Genomic DNA, 18,006 nt, shown 5'->3' on the forward strand with positions numbered 1-18,006 from the left:
GGTATTAAATAGTCTAGGGAGGTAATAGGTCTTCATGAAAGTTTAGTATCGCAACAACAAATCCGACCAAAGTTGGGGTATTTTTCAGACCCTTATCCCTAATATTTATATTCTTTAATTTTAGTTACTTATATTTATATAAAGTTGAACAAATACACATTATATCCTACATGGCATAAGCGGATATTGCCATCTAAAACGCGTGTGTCTACTTTATTTTTTGATGACTGTAGTGTCCGAGCCAGCTTTCACGCACCTTGACTAATTCAATGGGATACCTACTGGCTCCCACCAACAACAACCAACAGGTGCCAGGTAACTCTATCCACACAGACTAGGACAGATGAGAAAAATTACCTAGTATTTTTTGTCTCTGTTGAATTTTGAACCTAAAAACCTCAAGGTTCTCAACCACTTTATTGACCACTAGGCAATACCCTTGGATTTTGGACAATTCTATCTACCAAGACTAGAATATATATACGATATATCTACTTATTCAACTTTATATCAATTTACATCCTTATTTGAGCATACACAAAATTAAAAAATATAGATATCAGTTTAGATCATAAAAAGCTAAAACCTATGACTATAATAATGATAGGTTGACAAATCATAGTACTCCACAATGACATAAAAAAACAGTACTAGGAATAAAAACGTTACATCACTTTTTTGATCATACAATTTTATTTTTAAAAAAGAAGTTTCTCTTATCTTCTTGCTACTGTATAATCAAATGAAATCATATAAATGACTCATGAAAATTTGCCACACTTTGATACAAAGATATAGACAAGTGGCACACATACCAAAAAATAGTTCCCTTTTTGTTACCACCACCTTGCCTCTCCCTTGTATAATTTTTTGTTCCTATCATAACTGACATTAAAAACCAAATCTTTTGTATTTATCCTCTGATGAAAAGTAGATAAAAGGGTTTTTTTGTTGGAGTATTTTGGGGCTGTAAACTTTGAAAGGTATGAAATTTTAGTGCAAAAAACTAAAGTTTGTTCATGTTACTATTTTGAGTGAGTTTTTGTTTATCTTGGCATGCATTTATGCTATTTAGGGTTTATTTTTTATTGACAATATGATGTTTTTTGTGAGTTTTTTGCCTACCCTTTGTTTAATATGCTTTAAAGTTTCAAACTTTTATGTTTTTTAGGGTTCATTTTATATTTGACAATATGATGTTTTTTTGAACTTTTTTTCCTACCCTTTATTTATTATGCATTAAAGTTTCAATCTTTATATGTATTTTTGTGTATTTGAGTAGTAGAAAGAAAGAAACTTTTAGCCCTCTCCTTGCTTTGGGTCTTTTGAGGTATGAAAATTTTGTGGAAAATACACACTGAAAGTTTGTTAATGTAATTATTTTGTGCGTCTTGCTTTCTCTTTGCATGCATTTATTGACAATATGTGATGTTCTTTGTTTTATTATACTTTAAAGTTTCAAACTTTATAGGTGTATTTTTGGACAAGTGGCACATACCCATATGGTTCCCCTGTTCTTGCCACCACCTTGGCTCCTTCTTGCCTCTTCCTTCATTAATTTTGTTCCTATCATAACTGACATTAAAAATCAAATCTTTTGTATTTGTCTTCTTAAAGTAGATAAAGGCTCTTTTTGTTGGAATATTTTGTGTCTTTTAAGGTATGAATTTTTTGTGCAAAAGATAGACAATGGAAGTTTGCTAGTGTAACTCTTTTGAGTGAGTCTTTCTTTCACTTGGCATGCATTTATGTTTTTAGGGTTCATTTTTTCCTCATTTTTTGTTGACAATATGATGTTTTTTTAAGTTTATTTTGCCTACCCTTTGTTTATTATGCTTTCAAGTTTCAATCTTTACATGTATTTTGTGTACTTGAGTAGTAGAAAGAAAGGAACTTCGACAAGTGGCACATACCTATATAGTTCCCCTGTTCTTGCCACCTTTTGACTCTTTCTTGCCTCTTCCTTCTATGGTTGTTCCCATCATAACTGACAATAATTTTTTTTTTTGTATTTATCATCTGAGAGTAGATAAATGGTCTTTTTGTTGGAGTATTTTGAGGCTTGAAGGTTTGAAATTTTAGGTGCAAAAATAAACTTTGTTCTTGTAACTATTTATTTTTTTAGTGCTCATGTAACTATTTTGAGTGAGTTTTTGTTTCTCTTTGCATGCATTTGTGTTTTTGAGGATTCACTTTTTATTGGCAATATGATGTTCTTTTAAGTTTCTTTTTCACACTCTTTATTTGTTATGCTTTAATGTTTCAAACTTTACATGTAATTTGTTTGTACTTGAGTAGTAGAAAAAAAGAAACTCTTAGCCCTCTCCTTCTATACATGGCCTTAGTATATGAGTATATTTCTATGAGAAGGTTGAGGAAGTGGACTTTTAAGGTTGTTTTCTTGTTTGATAGAATGAAATGGAGTTTAGTATCTACTTAGTGTATTTTATTTGTTAGTGTATTTTACGTATTTATTATGTGTTTTTTATACTTTTTCACTGAGAGGAGTCGAATATAAAGAAGTATACACACACGTGAAGTATACACTATGCAGATACTATACTATCTGCATAGTGTATTTTATTTGGCTCTGCAACTGTTACCTATATGTGGAATTTTGATGTGTAAATTATGTCTCTCTGTTGCAGGATAGCTTTTGAATGCTTCTGCAAAATTTTAGCAGACATATAGGATTACTCAATTCATAATTGAGCCATAGAACCCATCTTTTTGGAGCGTTTAATGATAGTGAGTCTTCTCAAGGGAATTCCTTGATGGGGAGTGTTTGTTCATGTAAAAGAGACCACTATGCTGATGAGAACATAACTAGAAGAGGCTTTTCTGGTAGATACTTCAAATTTGGCTCAAAATGGCTAGAGTCCTCCCTTTTTTTGCCCGCTGCGTGTTGTCAATTTCAACAAAGCCATTGTCCGTCCCTCATGGAAGTATGCATTTGTAAAATATGCGAGGTGACTAAATATCTCTGCTACATCCCTTTGAGATTCATGGTCGAGTACTTTGTGTTTGTTCAGGAAATTTTATGCTCTCTGTATTAACAGGACATCGACAAATATCGTTCATTTTCAATGCTCCCAAGAGACATAAGCCAGTTGATATTCAACCATCTGGTGGATTCATGCAGCCTTTCTGATAGCTGTATTGAGGCTTTTAGAGATTGTGCCCTGCATGTAAAGTCCTCGCTTGTATTGGAAGCTTGAATTTAATTATTGTTTCAATACAGGATCTGGTTGATTATTTCATTTGATGGTTTTCTTTTTGCTGATAGGATATGTGCATGCGAGAACATATGAGAGTAAACAATAAATGGATGGATGTCATTTCTTCACAAGGATCATCATTACTGTCTGCATATATCTCTAGCGCCGAGGTTACAGATTTTGGTTTAAGCCTCCTTAGGAATTGCTCAAACCTCCAAGCCTTAGGTTTGGATTGCTGCGACAAAATTTCTTCCCGTGGCATAAAGCACATCGCTGGTAGTTATTGCTACTCCCTCTGATGATATATCACATGTTAACCTATACTGCTCTCTTGCAACTAATTTGGCATAGAAGGATTTTTTCTTATGAAGCTAATATTATTGCTTTTGTTTACCGTGTCCGTTATAGCTTTCCACAATTAGCATGAATGTAGAAAGATTTGTAATTGAATTCTCTATTTGCTTTCAAGTTTTATTTATCTTTGACATTGGATCATAAATTATTAAGTTCTGCTTCTATTAATCGGATTATAATTAGTCTAATTACCAGGGACCTTTTTTTTTCATTTACATTTGTGGGATACCAACCTCTATGAACTTCTCTATTATTCAGATATAGAAAAAGGAAATCTGAAAAATCCATCCCAAGGGATCTTCCATTGATGCCTCAACACTGCGGTGGTCTGCTTCTTAATGCAGCTTAAGAAACTGAATCTCAGGAAGTAGTTTATAATGGAATGCTTTACATGCTTGATAAAATTGATCAGATTCAGACACATAATTTGAGCTTCCAAGATCATTAATGAATTTACTTCCATCTCATTCGGGGGTTGGATAACAATTTCCTTGTTTTCTATGGATGATGTGAGTTATCAATTTGATTTGATGAATCATTTTGTCTTGTTTGCCAAAGTGGATATATCACTATCTCCCCCACCCCACCCTGCAAACTCTATGTGCTAGAATTTCTGGCGATGACGATCCATTATATTTGTTGCTCAGGTTTTACAGATTTGACATACTTGAGTTTTAGAAAATGCAATGGGATCAGTGCTGAATCAATGAAAAGTTTATCCGGCTCAATGAAACTAGTCAAGTTGGAGTTTGAGCGATGTCCTCTAGTTCATGGAGGTTTTATTCATCTTGAAGGTTTGTTGTTTTCCCGTATTTCTTGTTGAGGAGACAACATTATGTCGTCTTTAATGTTTGGCTATTTTTGTCGTTTCTGATCAGATAAGTGCAATGCATATGTCCCTCTTTGTTTGGTTGTGTGCTGCCCTTTATTCATTTGTGTCTTTTAACTTTTAGGTTTGACGAACCTTGAATCTCTCACTATAAGAAACTGCAAGTTTATTACGGATTCAGACTTGAAGCCTCTTGCAGGTATATTCTCGATGAATATGCTTTAAAATCTTCATATATATATGTGTGTTTGAGCTTGTTTCGTGGAGTTGCTTCGTAAATGTTTGCCGATTTTCACACGATATATTTCAGGGCTTGTGAATTTGAAGGAACTTCAGATTTCATGTATCGACATAACAAATGTTGGAGTGTCTTATTTAAGAGGTATCACTTACCTTTTTTGGTGTTATAAACTTTTGTGATGTCCTATGATTGTTCTAATTGATCATACCAGGACTGCCTGCATGCTTGGTTTAGGTGAACTCACATTACTTTTAAAGTTTCCATCTTTTGGATTCTATTGTAAAAAAAAATGTTATGCTTTTTTGTGTGTTTCCATGAAAACCGAAGCCTCAGGCTCATTGCACTTTTTCTAGTTTCGCTGGTTTTACTATATCGGATTTTTTTTTTTGAACATTTCAACATATCTTTCATTTGTTATATGATATCTTTATTTACCAATTTGTTATGTTGTTTATGTTACCGGTTTTAGCCTTTTGAGTCTGATAAATTCCAAACTTTTAAGTATGTAAGAAGCTCAATTAATAGTCTCTTCGGCTGCTTTTCGTAAAGTTTACATTTTTTTTTGTTCTATGGTTAAGATGTAATCTGGATTTGATAATATTTCATTCTTTTACAGATCTGTACAAACTAGTCGTGCTAAACTTGGAAGGGTCTGTTGTTACTGCATCATGTTTGGATTACCTCACAGGTCTGCTGCTTTTACTGTGTTTATTTCCATGTTAACTTACTAGGCCTAGTTTGCGGGACAAATTTTATGAAGTAAAAGAGAGAATTTTTCGGGGAATTACTTCTCTATTCTGGGATTCCATCACGTTGTTGAAGTTTCTGATAGTTCCTTTATCATAATGCAGCTCTCACTTCGTTGAAGTCGCTAAATGTCAATAGATGTCACCTATTAGATGATGGATGTGAGAAGTTTTCGGGTAAGTGGAAGACATTTGTTATCTGCCAAAAAGAACTGACTAAAGCAAAACCATTCCACATTGTTAGCCAACTGTTTTACATCTGCAGCACTCAGCAGTTTGAAAGAGTTGAATCTGGGATTTAACAATATCACGGATACATGTTTGGTACAGCTAAAAGGTCCGTAATTTCTCTTTAATTTCCTCCTTTAGAGGTTAGATGACATTTTATCTTTAGTTTCTCTAAAATTCAAATCCATTCTCTCTATGCTATCATGCTATAGCATCCTAAGATCCAAAAGCTTTCAGCTTTAACGATTCAATTTATTTCACCAAAAGTGTTTTCCTTTCAAATATAAAATATAACCTGTCTTTATTTTCATGTAATATGTCATTTATTACCCCACTCTAGTGTTTTTTATCCAAACATTTCGCAAAATGAACCAGAAAAATGGAAAACATTAGCAAATTGCTAATCTGTTTCAGTCAGATAATGTTGTCATGCAAGAGTTCTATGCCTGCGGTTAACCGCCCAAACTGTTGTAATCTTGATGTCACACCTACCATTTTGTTGATATTCGAGGAGATTTTTGTTGTTATCCAATTAATCATGTTGAGTCAAGACTCTTTCATTATGGGATCGAAACTTAAACTTGGCAATAATATGAACTTTCTTGTTACTTAATGCTCACGTGCTGAAACTTGTTTGTTTTCATCTTGAACAAACTGTTGGTATATCTAGAGTTGATATTTGGCCACTGGCTGTTGCTTTATCTTGGAGTTTTGAGATGCTTTCAGGATAGCTAGAATTGATGTTCTCTTACCTCTGATCCCTTGGTTTGAAAAAAATCAGTTTTAAGTTGAGGTGGTTACTTCTATATGTTTCATCTTTCTCCCATTATTTTGGTTATTTACTTCTTTTAGTTTTACCAATGTTGCAGGGATGACAAAATTGGAAGGCCTCTACTTGGATTCTTGTAGGATTAGCAATGATGGTCTTGCTCATTTAGCTGGTATACGTAAACATAGTTTATTTCCCCTCCCCTCTTTTCTTTGTTTAGCATTATGCTGTAGTGTCACTCATTTACTTTTTCTGCATTAAATTGTAGTCTTGAATACCTCATCATGTAGTCAATGCAATTTTTGGTGTGTTGGCGCAATATTTCCTTTGGCTGTTTGTTTAGTCCAATTCTGTGTCATTAAGACCCCTAGTCGATTTCTAATGCCTGAAGTCTGAATATTAGACTCAAGTTTAAAGCTCAAATAAACTGAGATGGTTATATACAGGTATGTTATGTGAAGTTCATGCAGATATGAACTTGTTGGACACTCTTGGAGATTGTTCACAAGGACTTTTGAAGCTCTAAATTATTAACACCATATAGTTTGGTTAAAATGCATCCACCAGACCAGAAAGAGAGTTCCTTTTTATCTTTTACAGATTTATGTTTTCCGTCTTTTTCAGGCCTTTCAAACTTGAAAGCTTTGGAGCTGTCTGATACTGAAGTTGGAAGGAATGGAATACTTCAACTCTCTGGTTGGACCATTTACCCTACTTAGCAACTGATTTTCCATCATATCATGCGACTTTTGGCATCACATTAGCCTAATGATTTTGATATATATGTTAAAAAAAGTCTGTTGCTTTTCTTTCATGTCAGCTCTCACAATAGTAAGTAAAGTGCAAGTGTGCAAATCCTAATTAGTTTATAATCAAATCTCACCAACCAATTTATCTTCACAAGTTAATACGCTTGCCCCGTATTTATTAGTCTTTATGAGAGGATCAGGGTGAGGACTTAAGTTGGTCAGATTACAAAAAATACTTAGGGGTCATTTGGTTTGAAGACAAGTTTTGTTGGTATAAGTTATACACAGGCATCCTTAAGGGTATTTTTGTCATTTTCATTGTTTATCATGTGTTATCTAATCCCGGTACAATTATTGCACCCTCTGGCAAGTATAATTTATCCCGGACTAATTACTAATCCTGGTAAAACTAATTCTAGGATTAGTAACCAAACAAGGGCCAAGACAGTACTAAATTTTAATTTTATCCCAGGACTATCTATGCTTGTGTATCAGACCAAACGACCCTTAATGACCCCTAAAGATTTTGGCTTGAAGTGTCTGTTTAGTAGGCCAACACCTGCCAAACTTAGAATTTTACTTGAGTTTGCAACTGATCTTATTACCAATCTTCAAAATGCAATACAAACTTTTATTTATCTTCATACTTTGAGTTGATAGCTACTAGAATATGTACATCCTTTTTACATTATCTTTTAGTTCTTTGTGAACAAATTCTACGTTGGTCGATTCATTTTCATCCGTCCAAAATTCAAGGGTCTGATCATTTGTTCCTTTCACATCATCTCATTTTTTTGAATTTAGATTTCTTGAAGTTCTTAGATTTTAAACAAGTTCCCAATTCATTTTCGTATGGTCAGAACAACATACTCCTTGTGGGTCAAGGTTAATTAGTGATCCAGGTTACCTATGGTAATATCCACCTGCCAAAAGCATCTGTTGTGCTTGTGGACGTCAATTGAAGGTTCTAACGTAAATCAGACTCCAGTTTTGCTTCCTTTTGCAGTAAAAAAAGAAAAGTGCCTTGTAATTCTGGTGCTCTATTGCACTTAAAGTACCTTTCGCTGATCCAATTTAATTTTTATTCCATCCCAAATTATGTGTCATTGTCTGACTTTGCATGGAGTTTAGGGATGAAAGACTTTTGAAACTTTGTGGTTTAAAACAAGGCATGCATTTGTGTGGCGGTAAATCATCTCATTAAAGAGATTAATTTGTTCCAAAATACAGAAAGGTGTCGTTCTTTTTGGGACAGGCTAAAAAGTGATGTGTGCTATATAAATTGGAAAATAGAGGTAGTAGTTATTATCCAACTTCTCCATGTGTGCTCTGTGTTGTTTTTTCCCCTCTACTTTTTCCCTGTATAATGAGTTCTCATATTCTTGTTATTTTTCTGGCTAGAAACTGAATCTTCCTTCCTTGACATAGAATTTGTTACAAGTGACTTTCTGTACAGCGAGATTTATGTATTTTCACAGTTCAAAGACTACAATTTCAGTCGAAACTATAAGCTCTTATGGCAGTAAATCGGGGGTGTAGGGGAAAGGAATTGGTGTTTTTATCTGCATTCCGTCAAGCAATGTGTATAACATATGTCACATTCTCGACTTGTAAAAGCTTTACAGCTTACTTTTTGATGCTTCTATATTGTTATCTTGTACATATGATGACGTGCTGATTTTAACAATTGATATGTTCTAGGGTTGACGAAATTGGAAGATCTCAATCTCTCGTTCACCTCAGTAGCTGACAGTGGTTTGAAAGAGTTATCTGGATTGACTTCTCTGAGGTCACTTAACCTTGATGCTCGTCAAATTACAGATTCAGGACTTGCAGTTCTCACCGGTAAGCCCTGAAATCTTTTTCTTCTTTAATATGAGGTGCAGATTTTGGAAATCTACTCATCCCCAGTCTTGTGTCCATTTTCATTACACACACTGAACATGGCCTCAGATAGAAGATTATGAAGGACACAAATTAGGGTAGAACGTTAGTGGGTAGAGTTGAGTTTTGTGTCGCTTATCCTTTCATACTCTTATAGTTTCTTGTACCCTGATTGTTGTCTTATTTTGTTGTAGTTACTCTTCTTTTTAAGACTGCTTTGCCATGAGTTCTTATTATTTTGACATGACTTCTTCTCTCCATGTTTTCTTAAATGCTTTTTATTGAGTTGACGGTCTATCGAAAATAGCCTCTCTACCATCCAAGGTATGGGTAAGGTCTGCGTACACACTACCCTCTCCAGACCCCACTTGTGAGATTACACTGGTATGATGTTTTTCTCTGAACACATGGACTTAATAGATATATTGCTAGTATAGAAGGTCGGCAAACTCAGGTTACGGATATTCTGATGAATCTGATCATGCTAAGGAGAGTAATGATTGGTGTGCCATATATGTGTCAGTGGAAAACCTTGAAACACCAGAATGTGTTTCTAGTAGCGACTTCTTTGACATTAACAACTGTTTTTATTTGTTCTACTTTTTGTACGGAAGTCTGATATTGTACATCGTATGAAGTTGTACTGGCAAGTAGTGCCTTCCAAATCCAAATTATCATGGAAGGCTTCTTTTTACAATTATAGTGACGCTTCATAGTAATAACCAGAATTTGAAGTCTCACGATTACAGTTCATTTTGGGTTTTGTTATATTTTTGTTTGTTAATTCATTTCTCCTGTTTTTTTGGGACAACACTCATTGTAGTTGAATAGGAGCCGTTTAGGTCATTCTTTTCTGGTTTATACTAGAAACATTAACATGTAGCTTTTTCTGCCATATGGAAGCAGGTTTAACTGGATTGACTCATCTGGATCTTTTTGGTGCTCAGATTACAGATTCCGGTACAAAGTATCTGTCATGTAAGTTGAAGCAACCGTTTATTTTTTGGAAGTACCGTCAAAAAGTTTCTATTATTTTTCATGTATGTTAAGTTTTGAATATGGAGCAGGAACATTCTTATCATTTCTTTACAGATGGTAGTAAGAATGAGTTTTCTTGGCGATGTATGGTAATGGAACTATGGAAGTCAATCGACAAGAAGTATTTCTTCGTTGCTGCTAGAAACTCCTTTAGTTGGTCTGATGTTAAGTGATTCAGCTGTTAATTGCTTCTTGGTCTTACTATCTATAACTTGCAATACCAATACTGACATATGAAACGACCCTTCTAATGAGGGGAAGCGTCAACAATTTTCTTTGTGGTTGTCCTCTCTTGTTGTTTCCAATCTTCATGATTAATTTTTCCAAGCTAATCTTGTAGCTCCACTACATTTGTACTCAGACACATTGTTGTTTTCAATTTTTTACTCATTTCCAAATTCTCAAAGTATGTGCATGTCTCACCAGATTTCAAAAACCTCCAATCTCTTGACCTCTGTGGTGGTCGGTTGACGGATGCTGGGGTCAAGAACATAAAGGATCTTACTTCTCTGACGTTGCTAAACCTGTCACAGAACTTGAAGCTATCAGATACAGCCTTGGAGTTTCTATCAGGTACTTTTTCATTTCATTCGGTACGTGAAACACCTACAGCAGTACTAATGCTCGTCAAAACTGCTGCTATGGATGATTAATATGGAACTACATTGGGAATTGATGACTTCAAACATATTTAATGAAGACGATAGAACCCTTAATATGTCGAGTTTCTCTCAACATACTGATGTACGTTTTTCAATCAGCTTAGACTAAATACCACAATGGTGAATGCTTTCTGAAATAGTGATGGTGAATTTAGTGTTGATGTGTGCTTCCACATGCACCCACTCTCTTAAGGCTTTAGAAAGGAATGTATTAGTCTAGCCAACTGCAGGAATACTACTACTTTTAAAATCATTGAGGCATTCGCATAAGGGGAACCTTGGAGAAACGGTATAGTTGCCTAGGTGTGAGCTTAAAGGTCACGGATTGAAGCCGTGAAATTATCCATTGATGCTTGCGTCAGGGTAGGTTGCTTAAAGTACCGCCCCTTGGGGCTACGGTTGTTTTTCAGGTTCTGTGTGAACACGAGTTGCTTCATGCACCAGGTTGTTCATTCATTTAGTTGTTCGGACCAAGTTATGTGCATCTCAATTATTTCACTCCATACATATACTTCTCATCAGTATAGGTGGAGGTGTTGGTTGGCTCTGTCAACCAACAGTTGGATCGATTGGAAAAAGTTGCATTAGTGTTTTCTTTCCTTTTTTCCTTTCTCGGTTTTCAATCCTGCTTTTTTCATAGTTTTCCTACTTAATTGACAACAACTCATCTGAAAATGCAGGATTGACATCATTGGTTTCTTTGAATGTCTCAAACTCTAGAATCACCAGTGACGGTTTGCAGCACCTGAAGCCTCTCAAGAATTTGCACTCTCTATACCTAGAATATTGTGGGGTGACGGCATCTGAAATCAAGAAACTTCAAGCTACAACCCTTCCAAATCTTGTGCGATACCGTCCTAATGAATGATATAGTTTATCTTGGGCATAAGACTATACATGGACAGCCATTTTGGTGTGTATATAGAATAACACCAACGGGCTATCCAAAGATGCTCTTCTTTTTCTGTTTTGCCAATAGTTACATATGTGCTTTCTGGTGTTTGATTACCTCTGTTAAATCAGGCACTTGATGTCTCATGCCTACCTCTTTATGTAGTTTACTCTGTTTGCAGTTGTTCAACACTGTTATGTCCATATAGTGTGCATAATATATAAGCAGGCATTCGAACTTGACTTGGGCAGGCAAGTAAGCACTTTAGTGGCTATTACTTGCATTAAGATTAACTGTCAAAAATTCTCCCATTGCTTCAAGAGGAAAAAGCACATCAAAACAGTACTAATGCCAAAAATTCCAACATTCTTCTTGATTGGTAACCAACACTGCAGTTAAAATACAACCTAACATCATACAAACAAGTTCAGTACATAATTAACTCACATAATGTTACATCAATACAATGCAAGAACTCCATCTAAGACCCTAATTGTGAAATCTCTAAAAAAAAAAAAACATAGAGCAAGGCTAAACTGACACAAAATAGTACTACAAGCAATGAATGAAAATCTTGGTTACAACAAAAAGTACTCCTAACAAAGAAATTCCTGTAAGAAAAGAATAACTGAAAACTACAGAAGCCATTTGCCACTGGCTTTGAGGAACCTGCAGCACTGGGCAAGACAACGACGATGAGGCAAAAATAAAGAAAAACATGTTTCTGCCTCTTCATCTCCATATGAAAGAAAAGAGAGAAAAACTTCTCTTTTTTTTTTCTTTTTTTCCTTCGTGATACTGTAAAACTCAATGGAACGAAAACAGGTAATGCACAATCCTTAGTGTGATAGTGTCACAAGGTCCAAATTCCAAAACCTGTATTAACAGCTGAAGCACATACAGTCCCTGCAGAAAAAATACATGCAACATCTCTCAGATAAAGCAGGGAACAACAACAACAACAAATGCAGTGTAATCTCACAATGGGGTTTTGGGAGGGTAGAGTATATGCAGACCTTACCCCTACCTTGAGAAGGTAGAAAAGTTATTTCTGATAGACCCTCAGCTCAGAGAATGATAAAAAAAGAGGCAGTAGAAACAAGCAGAAACGACACAAGAATAAGATAAGCGAGGCGAAAGGAACTTGATGTAGAAATTGTTGTCAAGACTCGGCATAGTTTTCAGTACAATCTGCTGAATATGTTTTAGTGACTGCATGACAAATCATGTGGATGTACTTCTGTACACTACACTTGAACATACAAAAATTATTTATAAGCTACAGTTAGTAGTTGATTATTGACCTTTCTTGTCCATTTTGGGATAGATTATCATCTAACCATCCAGGTACACAGGCCTGTTTTCCTTACAAACTACAAAAATGAGTATTTATTTCCCGAGGAAGGCTGTTAGCCCTATATGGAATTGCTTAACAGGTCACAGAATTCGGAAAGATCTGAACTTGTAAACACCAGGCTACTCCCAGCAATATGTGAACTCGACAAAAAGGGAAAATATAAAAGTAACAAAATTTATGTCTTTCTGCCTACAGGAATGAAAAAGCTTTTCAGGAATTGACCATACTTCTTGCACGTACGTGTTAAGTGCTAATTCATAGAATTAAGTATTATTGCAGCCTGACCACAGATCATTATTCAATCTCTCTACAACATGAAGACTCCAAAGAATAGAGTAATAAACTTTAAAATACAACTCAAAGCACTAAATGAGCTGAACTTAGAGATGTTGAGATCAAACATAAGTTGCCACACCCATGTAAGGAGAACTGATTTTCCTCCCTTCACCTCACCTGCCTATGTCTTTCTTCCTACAGGATATTAAATGGATGAGCATGTTAAAGACAGGATATTTACCTTCCCAGTGAGCATAAGCATAGACTGGGTGCAACAACAGCGGTAATAGGGAGTTTCTTTCTTGATTCCTCTTGACACCATAACAAGAACTCATGCTAATTCAAGGGCATGATACAGCTTGGAAACTCGTCGCCTAAGCAATGGTTCCAACCTGAAAGAAGGGACGCCTCTTTCCCACCGTTTTGCTTCATACATCTCATTCCATGCTTGTACTATCTCGTCAATATTGAATCCCAGCCCTACAAATATGACAAACGTCAGACATTTCAAATAATCTTTAAAAAAAGTCACTGAATGGGAAACAAGTTTAAGGCAATATTTTCCAGTTTCACCTTCTGTCGCAGGACTGTTGGAACAATGATTCTTTATCATAACAGCAATATCTGTTGGAGAACCTCCGGCCAATTCAAATTTTTCAACAGAAACCTCCAAAGATTCTTGCCAGAGTGGAAGCCCAAGTTTGAACTCCATAAGTGATCGTTCGTATAGCATGGTACCCCATAGTAAATTTATCTGAGACATCATGTTTGCAGCTTGCTCAGTAGCTTCATCTGCAGATATTCCTTTGAACAAATTCTCTGACTTCATCTTCTGCAATTGCGTTTTGTTGGTACTTGATAGTTCGTTCAGACGCAGTTCCTCTGCCTCCTCCCACATCTGCATACCTCTTTCCATATTTTCCTCAGCACTGTTGTAAAGCTGCAGAACTTCAGTAGAAGGCCAAGAATCCAAATTGACACCAGTGCTAATCGCATAATACCAAGAAAGTTTTGCCTGCTCAAACTGTTGCTGCCCCAGAGCGAGGATACCTTCATAAAAGTTTGGCTTGATATTTAATGCCTCTTCATATCTCTCTCCTGCTTTTGAATATTCTTTTAGAGCCCAATCATAAGCAATTTTTATCTGTGCAAGCAAAGCTTCTCCGGAACTATCTTCTTTCAAGTAGACCGTTTTCCGTGCCCTGGACATATGAACATTACCCCAGTTGAACAATGCCAAAGCAGCCATCTCCTGAAATGTTTCTCCAGCTGTGCTGAAAAGGCATTGAGCTTCTTCACTTGTGATTGCCTCTTCCAAAGCCTCAGAGTATAGCTTCATTCCGACTTCATGGAGATCCAGATAAGCATCGGACTCAAATCCAACATAGTTTTTGAACAAATTAGAAAACTGGAAGATCCAATCATTAATGCAAACTGGTCCATTATGCAATTCCTTGCTTCTTTCAACATTTCCATTTTCAACAATCTTATCATGTCGTGCATTGTATTTATGATCGTCTTCCACACCTTTGATCTTCTCATAGAAAGGATCCTGCTCCGGACTAACTTCCACGATATAGAATCTTATAGAACCATGTCCTACAGAAGCTTCAGCCCACCTTAATTCCTCGTTTGTTGTCACCGTAACCAGGTCGCCTTCTTGGTCCCTATACTTGATTAGGACTGCTTTTAAGCTTGGGAAACGATCGCCTATGATCTCCCTTAGTGTCAAGATACTGCAGTTCAGAGGAACTTGGGCCCATCTTATGTCGTCCCCAAATACTAATTTCACTGTTCTTTTTGGCTCTTCTTCAGTGGTATGACTGATAATTTCCTCCACCACCAATTTATCTTCAGTTTTCCTCTCCTCATTGTCCTCATCTTTGTTCTCCTCACGCTGATCCTTGGCCTTATTTGCCTCGATCTTGTCCTTACTCTTCTTTTCCTTACTCTTATCCTTAGCTTTCTTTCTGTTGGTCTTGTTCTCAGCTTTATTTCCCTCCATCTTGTCATCAACCTTTTCTTCGTGAGTCTGGTCTTTATCTGTATTTTCATTTTGGTCCTCAGTGTACCTTTCATCATTCCTGTTATCGGTTTGCTTTAAATCATTTCCGTGTTCAAATTCCTTCTCCTCCGCCTTCCCATTAACCATCTTCTCCTCTACTTTCTTGATTTTCTTCTTTACAGCCTTCTCTTTTGATGATTTGGAGTGACTTGAAGCAAAAGTTGGTTCAACATATTCCGGTACTGGAATCAAATCTACTGGAATGTCATTCACCCCAATACCTTTTTGCTCGATGGTTGTTTTCACCCTCTCTGCAATCTCAGTAGCCATGAGATTATTCGGCTCCATCTCCAGCACCCTATTAACATCTCTCTGCGCCAAATCAAGCCTATTCAAAGCCTCATAACACCTAGCTCTCTTCAAAAGCGCCTTACTATATTTCGGTGTGACTTCAAGAGCCAAATTGCACTCATGGATCGCTCTAGGGTATTCACTCAGTCCCATCTGCATATAGCAAGCTGCTATATTACTACGGAGGTAGGAAACATCTATGTGGTTCCGCGGAAGCAACTTGATAGCTTTGTCATACTTCAGCATAGCCCCTTCATAGTCCCTTTTCTGAAATAACTTATTCCCCTCATCCTTAAGTTCCTTCGACATAGCAATGAAAGCTGCTGTGTCCTTATCAAATGCTCTAGGACTACTACTTTCACCAGATTTACCTCCTATCTTTTTCGACTTTGTCCAACTTTCCTTCCCCATTCTGAGCTCAACAAATCCAACTTTCCCAACTCAAACTAATTTCCTAATCCAAATCACTAAAACAGATGAAAAGTAACAGGACCTAACTGGTACAAAAATAGAGTCTTTGCACCAGATTAGAAATCAAGAACCAAACCCCCACCACAACCCAGATAAGGAAATTTCACCAACCAAACAGAAACTTACAATCAGAACAAATCCACCACAACCCAGAAGCCAAGAAATGAAAAAAAATCCAATCTTTTTCACAAAATACCAAGAAATAACTCAAAGAACTGAGATTTATCACCCTAAATCCAAAAGGGTATTCTTCAAAAATTACAAAACACTATATATCAGAAAAAAAAATTCTCCTTTCTATTGTAAGCAGCTCAACAAACAAACCCCAATTGAAAGAAAAGAACCCTGAAGATAAAAATACCCCCTTTATTCAGCTGTAAACAAAGATTCTTGCTTTTTCTCTTCTTCTTTTTTTTCCAAAATTTAAATTAAGGATATAATTTAAGACAACTTATCTGTAAATACTCAGCTTGCTTTTGAACACCCTTCAAATATTTATTTATTTTTGCAGATTTTCTGAGAATTTGAAGAGAGAAGAATGCGTAGAGACTTCTGTTTTCTTTGGGTTTTTTCACAGGGAATATTTGTTTATGCAGAAATGGGGAAAAAACAGCACAAATGCCTCCACTTTATTATTTAAGCTGATTTTTATTGTTTTCTTTTTAAAAAAAATACAATTTAAAATTTAGAAAAATACAATGTAAAAAAAGGGTGTCTTGTACCTTAACGTAAACGCCACAAAAACAATGTCAACATAATAGTTGAATTTATTTATTTATTTTTTAAAAAGGCGTCAGAGCTAAATGGGATCGAGAGGTTTCATTCGAATTATGTTCGACAAAATAGTGTACTTCCTCCATCTTATTTTATTTGAATTAGTTTGAGTGATAGGAAATTTAAGAAAAAAGGAAAGACTTTGAAATTTGTGATCTAAAATAAGCTCTCATCATTTTATATGATGTAATTTGATTTGACACAAAATTTAAGGAAAAAAAAACTTTTGAAATTTATAGTCTAAAATACGTTATAGATATTTGTGTCGCTTTAACTACTTATTTGTTCTTAATAAAAAATCTCAGAGTTTGAATTCTTCTAAATTCAAAGTTGCCTTAATTAGGAAAGAAAGATTATGTTGATTTTGTTGTTGTTTTCTAGAATTATTTCTTTTATGTAAACAAGGATTTATAATTATAGCTAATAAATATATTCCATATTCCGACAACAAAACGTGGGACCCACTAACCGTGTAATCCTAGATTGTGGGGAACGTTTGGGAGAGTACAAATTAAGGCAACAACAAAATCAAATGTGCTTTTTTCCTTTGATTTATTTTTACTTGTTCACGATAAATTTTACATGATATACATGGCAAGATGAAGTTTATAATTAAATTTATATTTTATTTTTTCCCATTTATAAGTCAAAATTTAATTTTTAATATAGAGATAAGTAAACTCATTTGAATCTAAAACTTCTAACACAATATAAATTTAAATATTAAATTTTAAATTCGTCTCTACTTAATTTCTCATTAAATTTACTTTTGTTTTTTTACTCTTAGAATATCAAAACAAAAATATGAGTATTATTACTATTGCTATTTTTTCATGTTTTATCCTAAACATTAATTAATTATTCTTCAACTTATATCTTATGACTTAGGATTAAACATTAGTAATTATTATGAGTACTATAATAAAATATTCATATCAATTATTATTTTTAAAAATATAATAAAATTAAACTGGATATGTAAAAGTAAATTGACACACAACATGGAAAAGTATATGTGGTGAGGGAAAGAAAGAGATATATTGTGGGGGTATGAAATATGTTTGGACCTCTAAAAATGAAGTGCACGTTATCTTCAACTCACCTCAAAAGTTTCAAACAAATAAATAATACTCTAAAAAACAGACAAAATATAAAGTGAAAG

At 35.1% G+C, this 18,006-nt stretch overlaps 2 protein-coding genes across 2 annotated transcripts; one reads left to right on the forward strand and one right to left on the reverse strand.

Moving 5' to 3' along the window:
• Window positions 1-764: 764 nt before the first annotated feature.
• On the forward strand, window positions 765-11,852 carry LOC102583019 (F-box/LRR-repeat protein 14-like). The gene is made up of 16 exons (XM_006359445.2): window positions 765-983; window positions 2,649-2,969; window positions 3,060-3,188; window positions 3,287-3,494; window positions 4,220-4,366; window positions 4,526-4,600; window positions 4,712-4,783; window positions 5,259-5,330; window positions 5,494-5,565; window positions 5,654-5,725; window positions 6,486-6,557; window positions 7,010-7,081; window positions 8,836-8,979; window positions 9,925-9,996; window positions 10,483-10,629; window positions 11,399-11,852. Exons 2-16 carry the CDS (start codon window positions 2,775-2,777, stop codon window positions 11,584-11,586), a joined length of 1,737 nt encoding a protein of 578 aa, XP_006359507.1. The 5' UTR covers window positions 765-983; window positions 2,649-2,774; the 3' UTR covers window positions 11,587-11,852.
• Window positions 11,853-11,968: 116 nt separating this feature from the next.
• On the reverse strand, window positions 11,969-16,698 carry LOC102583348 (uncharacterized). Its single transcript, XM_006359446.2, has 3 exons — window positions 13,817-16,698; window positions 13,485-13,723; window positions 11,969-12,516 (listed from the first exon to the last, which is right to left on the reverse strand). The coding sequence occupies exons 1-2, from the start codon at window positions 16,008-16,010 to the stop codon at window positions 13,575-13,577; spliced, it is 2,343 nt and encodes a 780-aa protein (XP_006359508.1). The 5' UTR covers window positions 16,011-16,698; the 3' UTR covers window positions 11,969-12,516; window positions 13,485-13,574.
• Between the last annotated feature and the right edge of the window lie 1,308 nt (window positions 16,699-18,006).

The sequence above is a fragment of the Solanum tuberosum genome, unplaced genomic scaffold (genome assembly GCF_000226075.1).
Source record: "Solanum tuberosum cultivar DM 1-3 516 R44 unplaced genomic scaffold, SolTub_3.0 scf00300, whole genome shotgun sequence".
Classification (NCBI taxonomy): Eukaryota; Viridiplantae; Streptophyta; class Magnoliopsida; order Solanales; family Solanaceae; genus Solanum; species Solanum tuberosum.

What these genes read in the sequence shown, in the direction of transcription:
- LOC102583019 (XM_006359445.2), top strand. Translation starts at nt 2,775, where the DNA reads ATGGGGAGTGTTTGTTCATGTAAAAGAGACCACTATGCTGATGAGAAC. An exon ending in TTAGAGATTGTGCCCTGCAT is followed by an intron (nt 3,189 to 3,286) that starts GTAAAGTCCTCG and finishes TTTTGCTGATAG; the next exon opens with GATATGTGCATGCGAGAACA. An exon ending in CGGTACAAAGTATCTGTCAT is followed by an intron (nt 9,997 to 10,482) that starts GTAAGTTGAAGC and finishes ATGTCTCACCAG; the next exon opens with ATTTCAAAAACCTCCAATCT.
- LOC102583348 (XM_006359446.2), bottom strand. Translation starts at nt 16,010, where the DNA reads ATGGGGAAGGAAAGTTGGACAAAGTCGAAAAAGATAGGAGGTAAATCT. An exon ending in CAACAGTCCTGCGACAGAAG is followed by an intron (nt 13,724 to 13,816) that starts GTGAAACTGGAA and finishes TCATATTTGTAG; the next exon opens with GGCTGGGATTCAATATTGAC.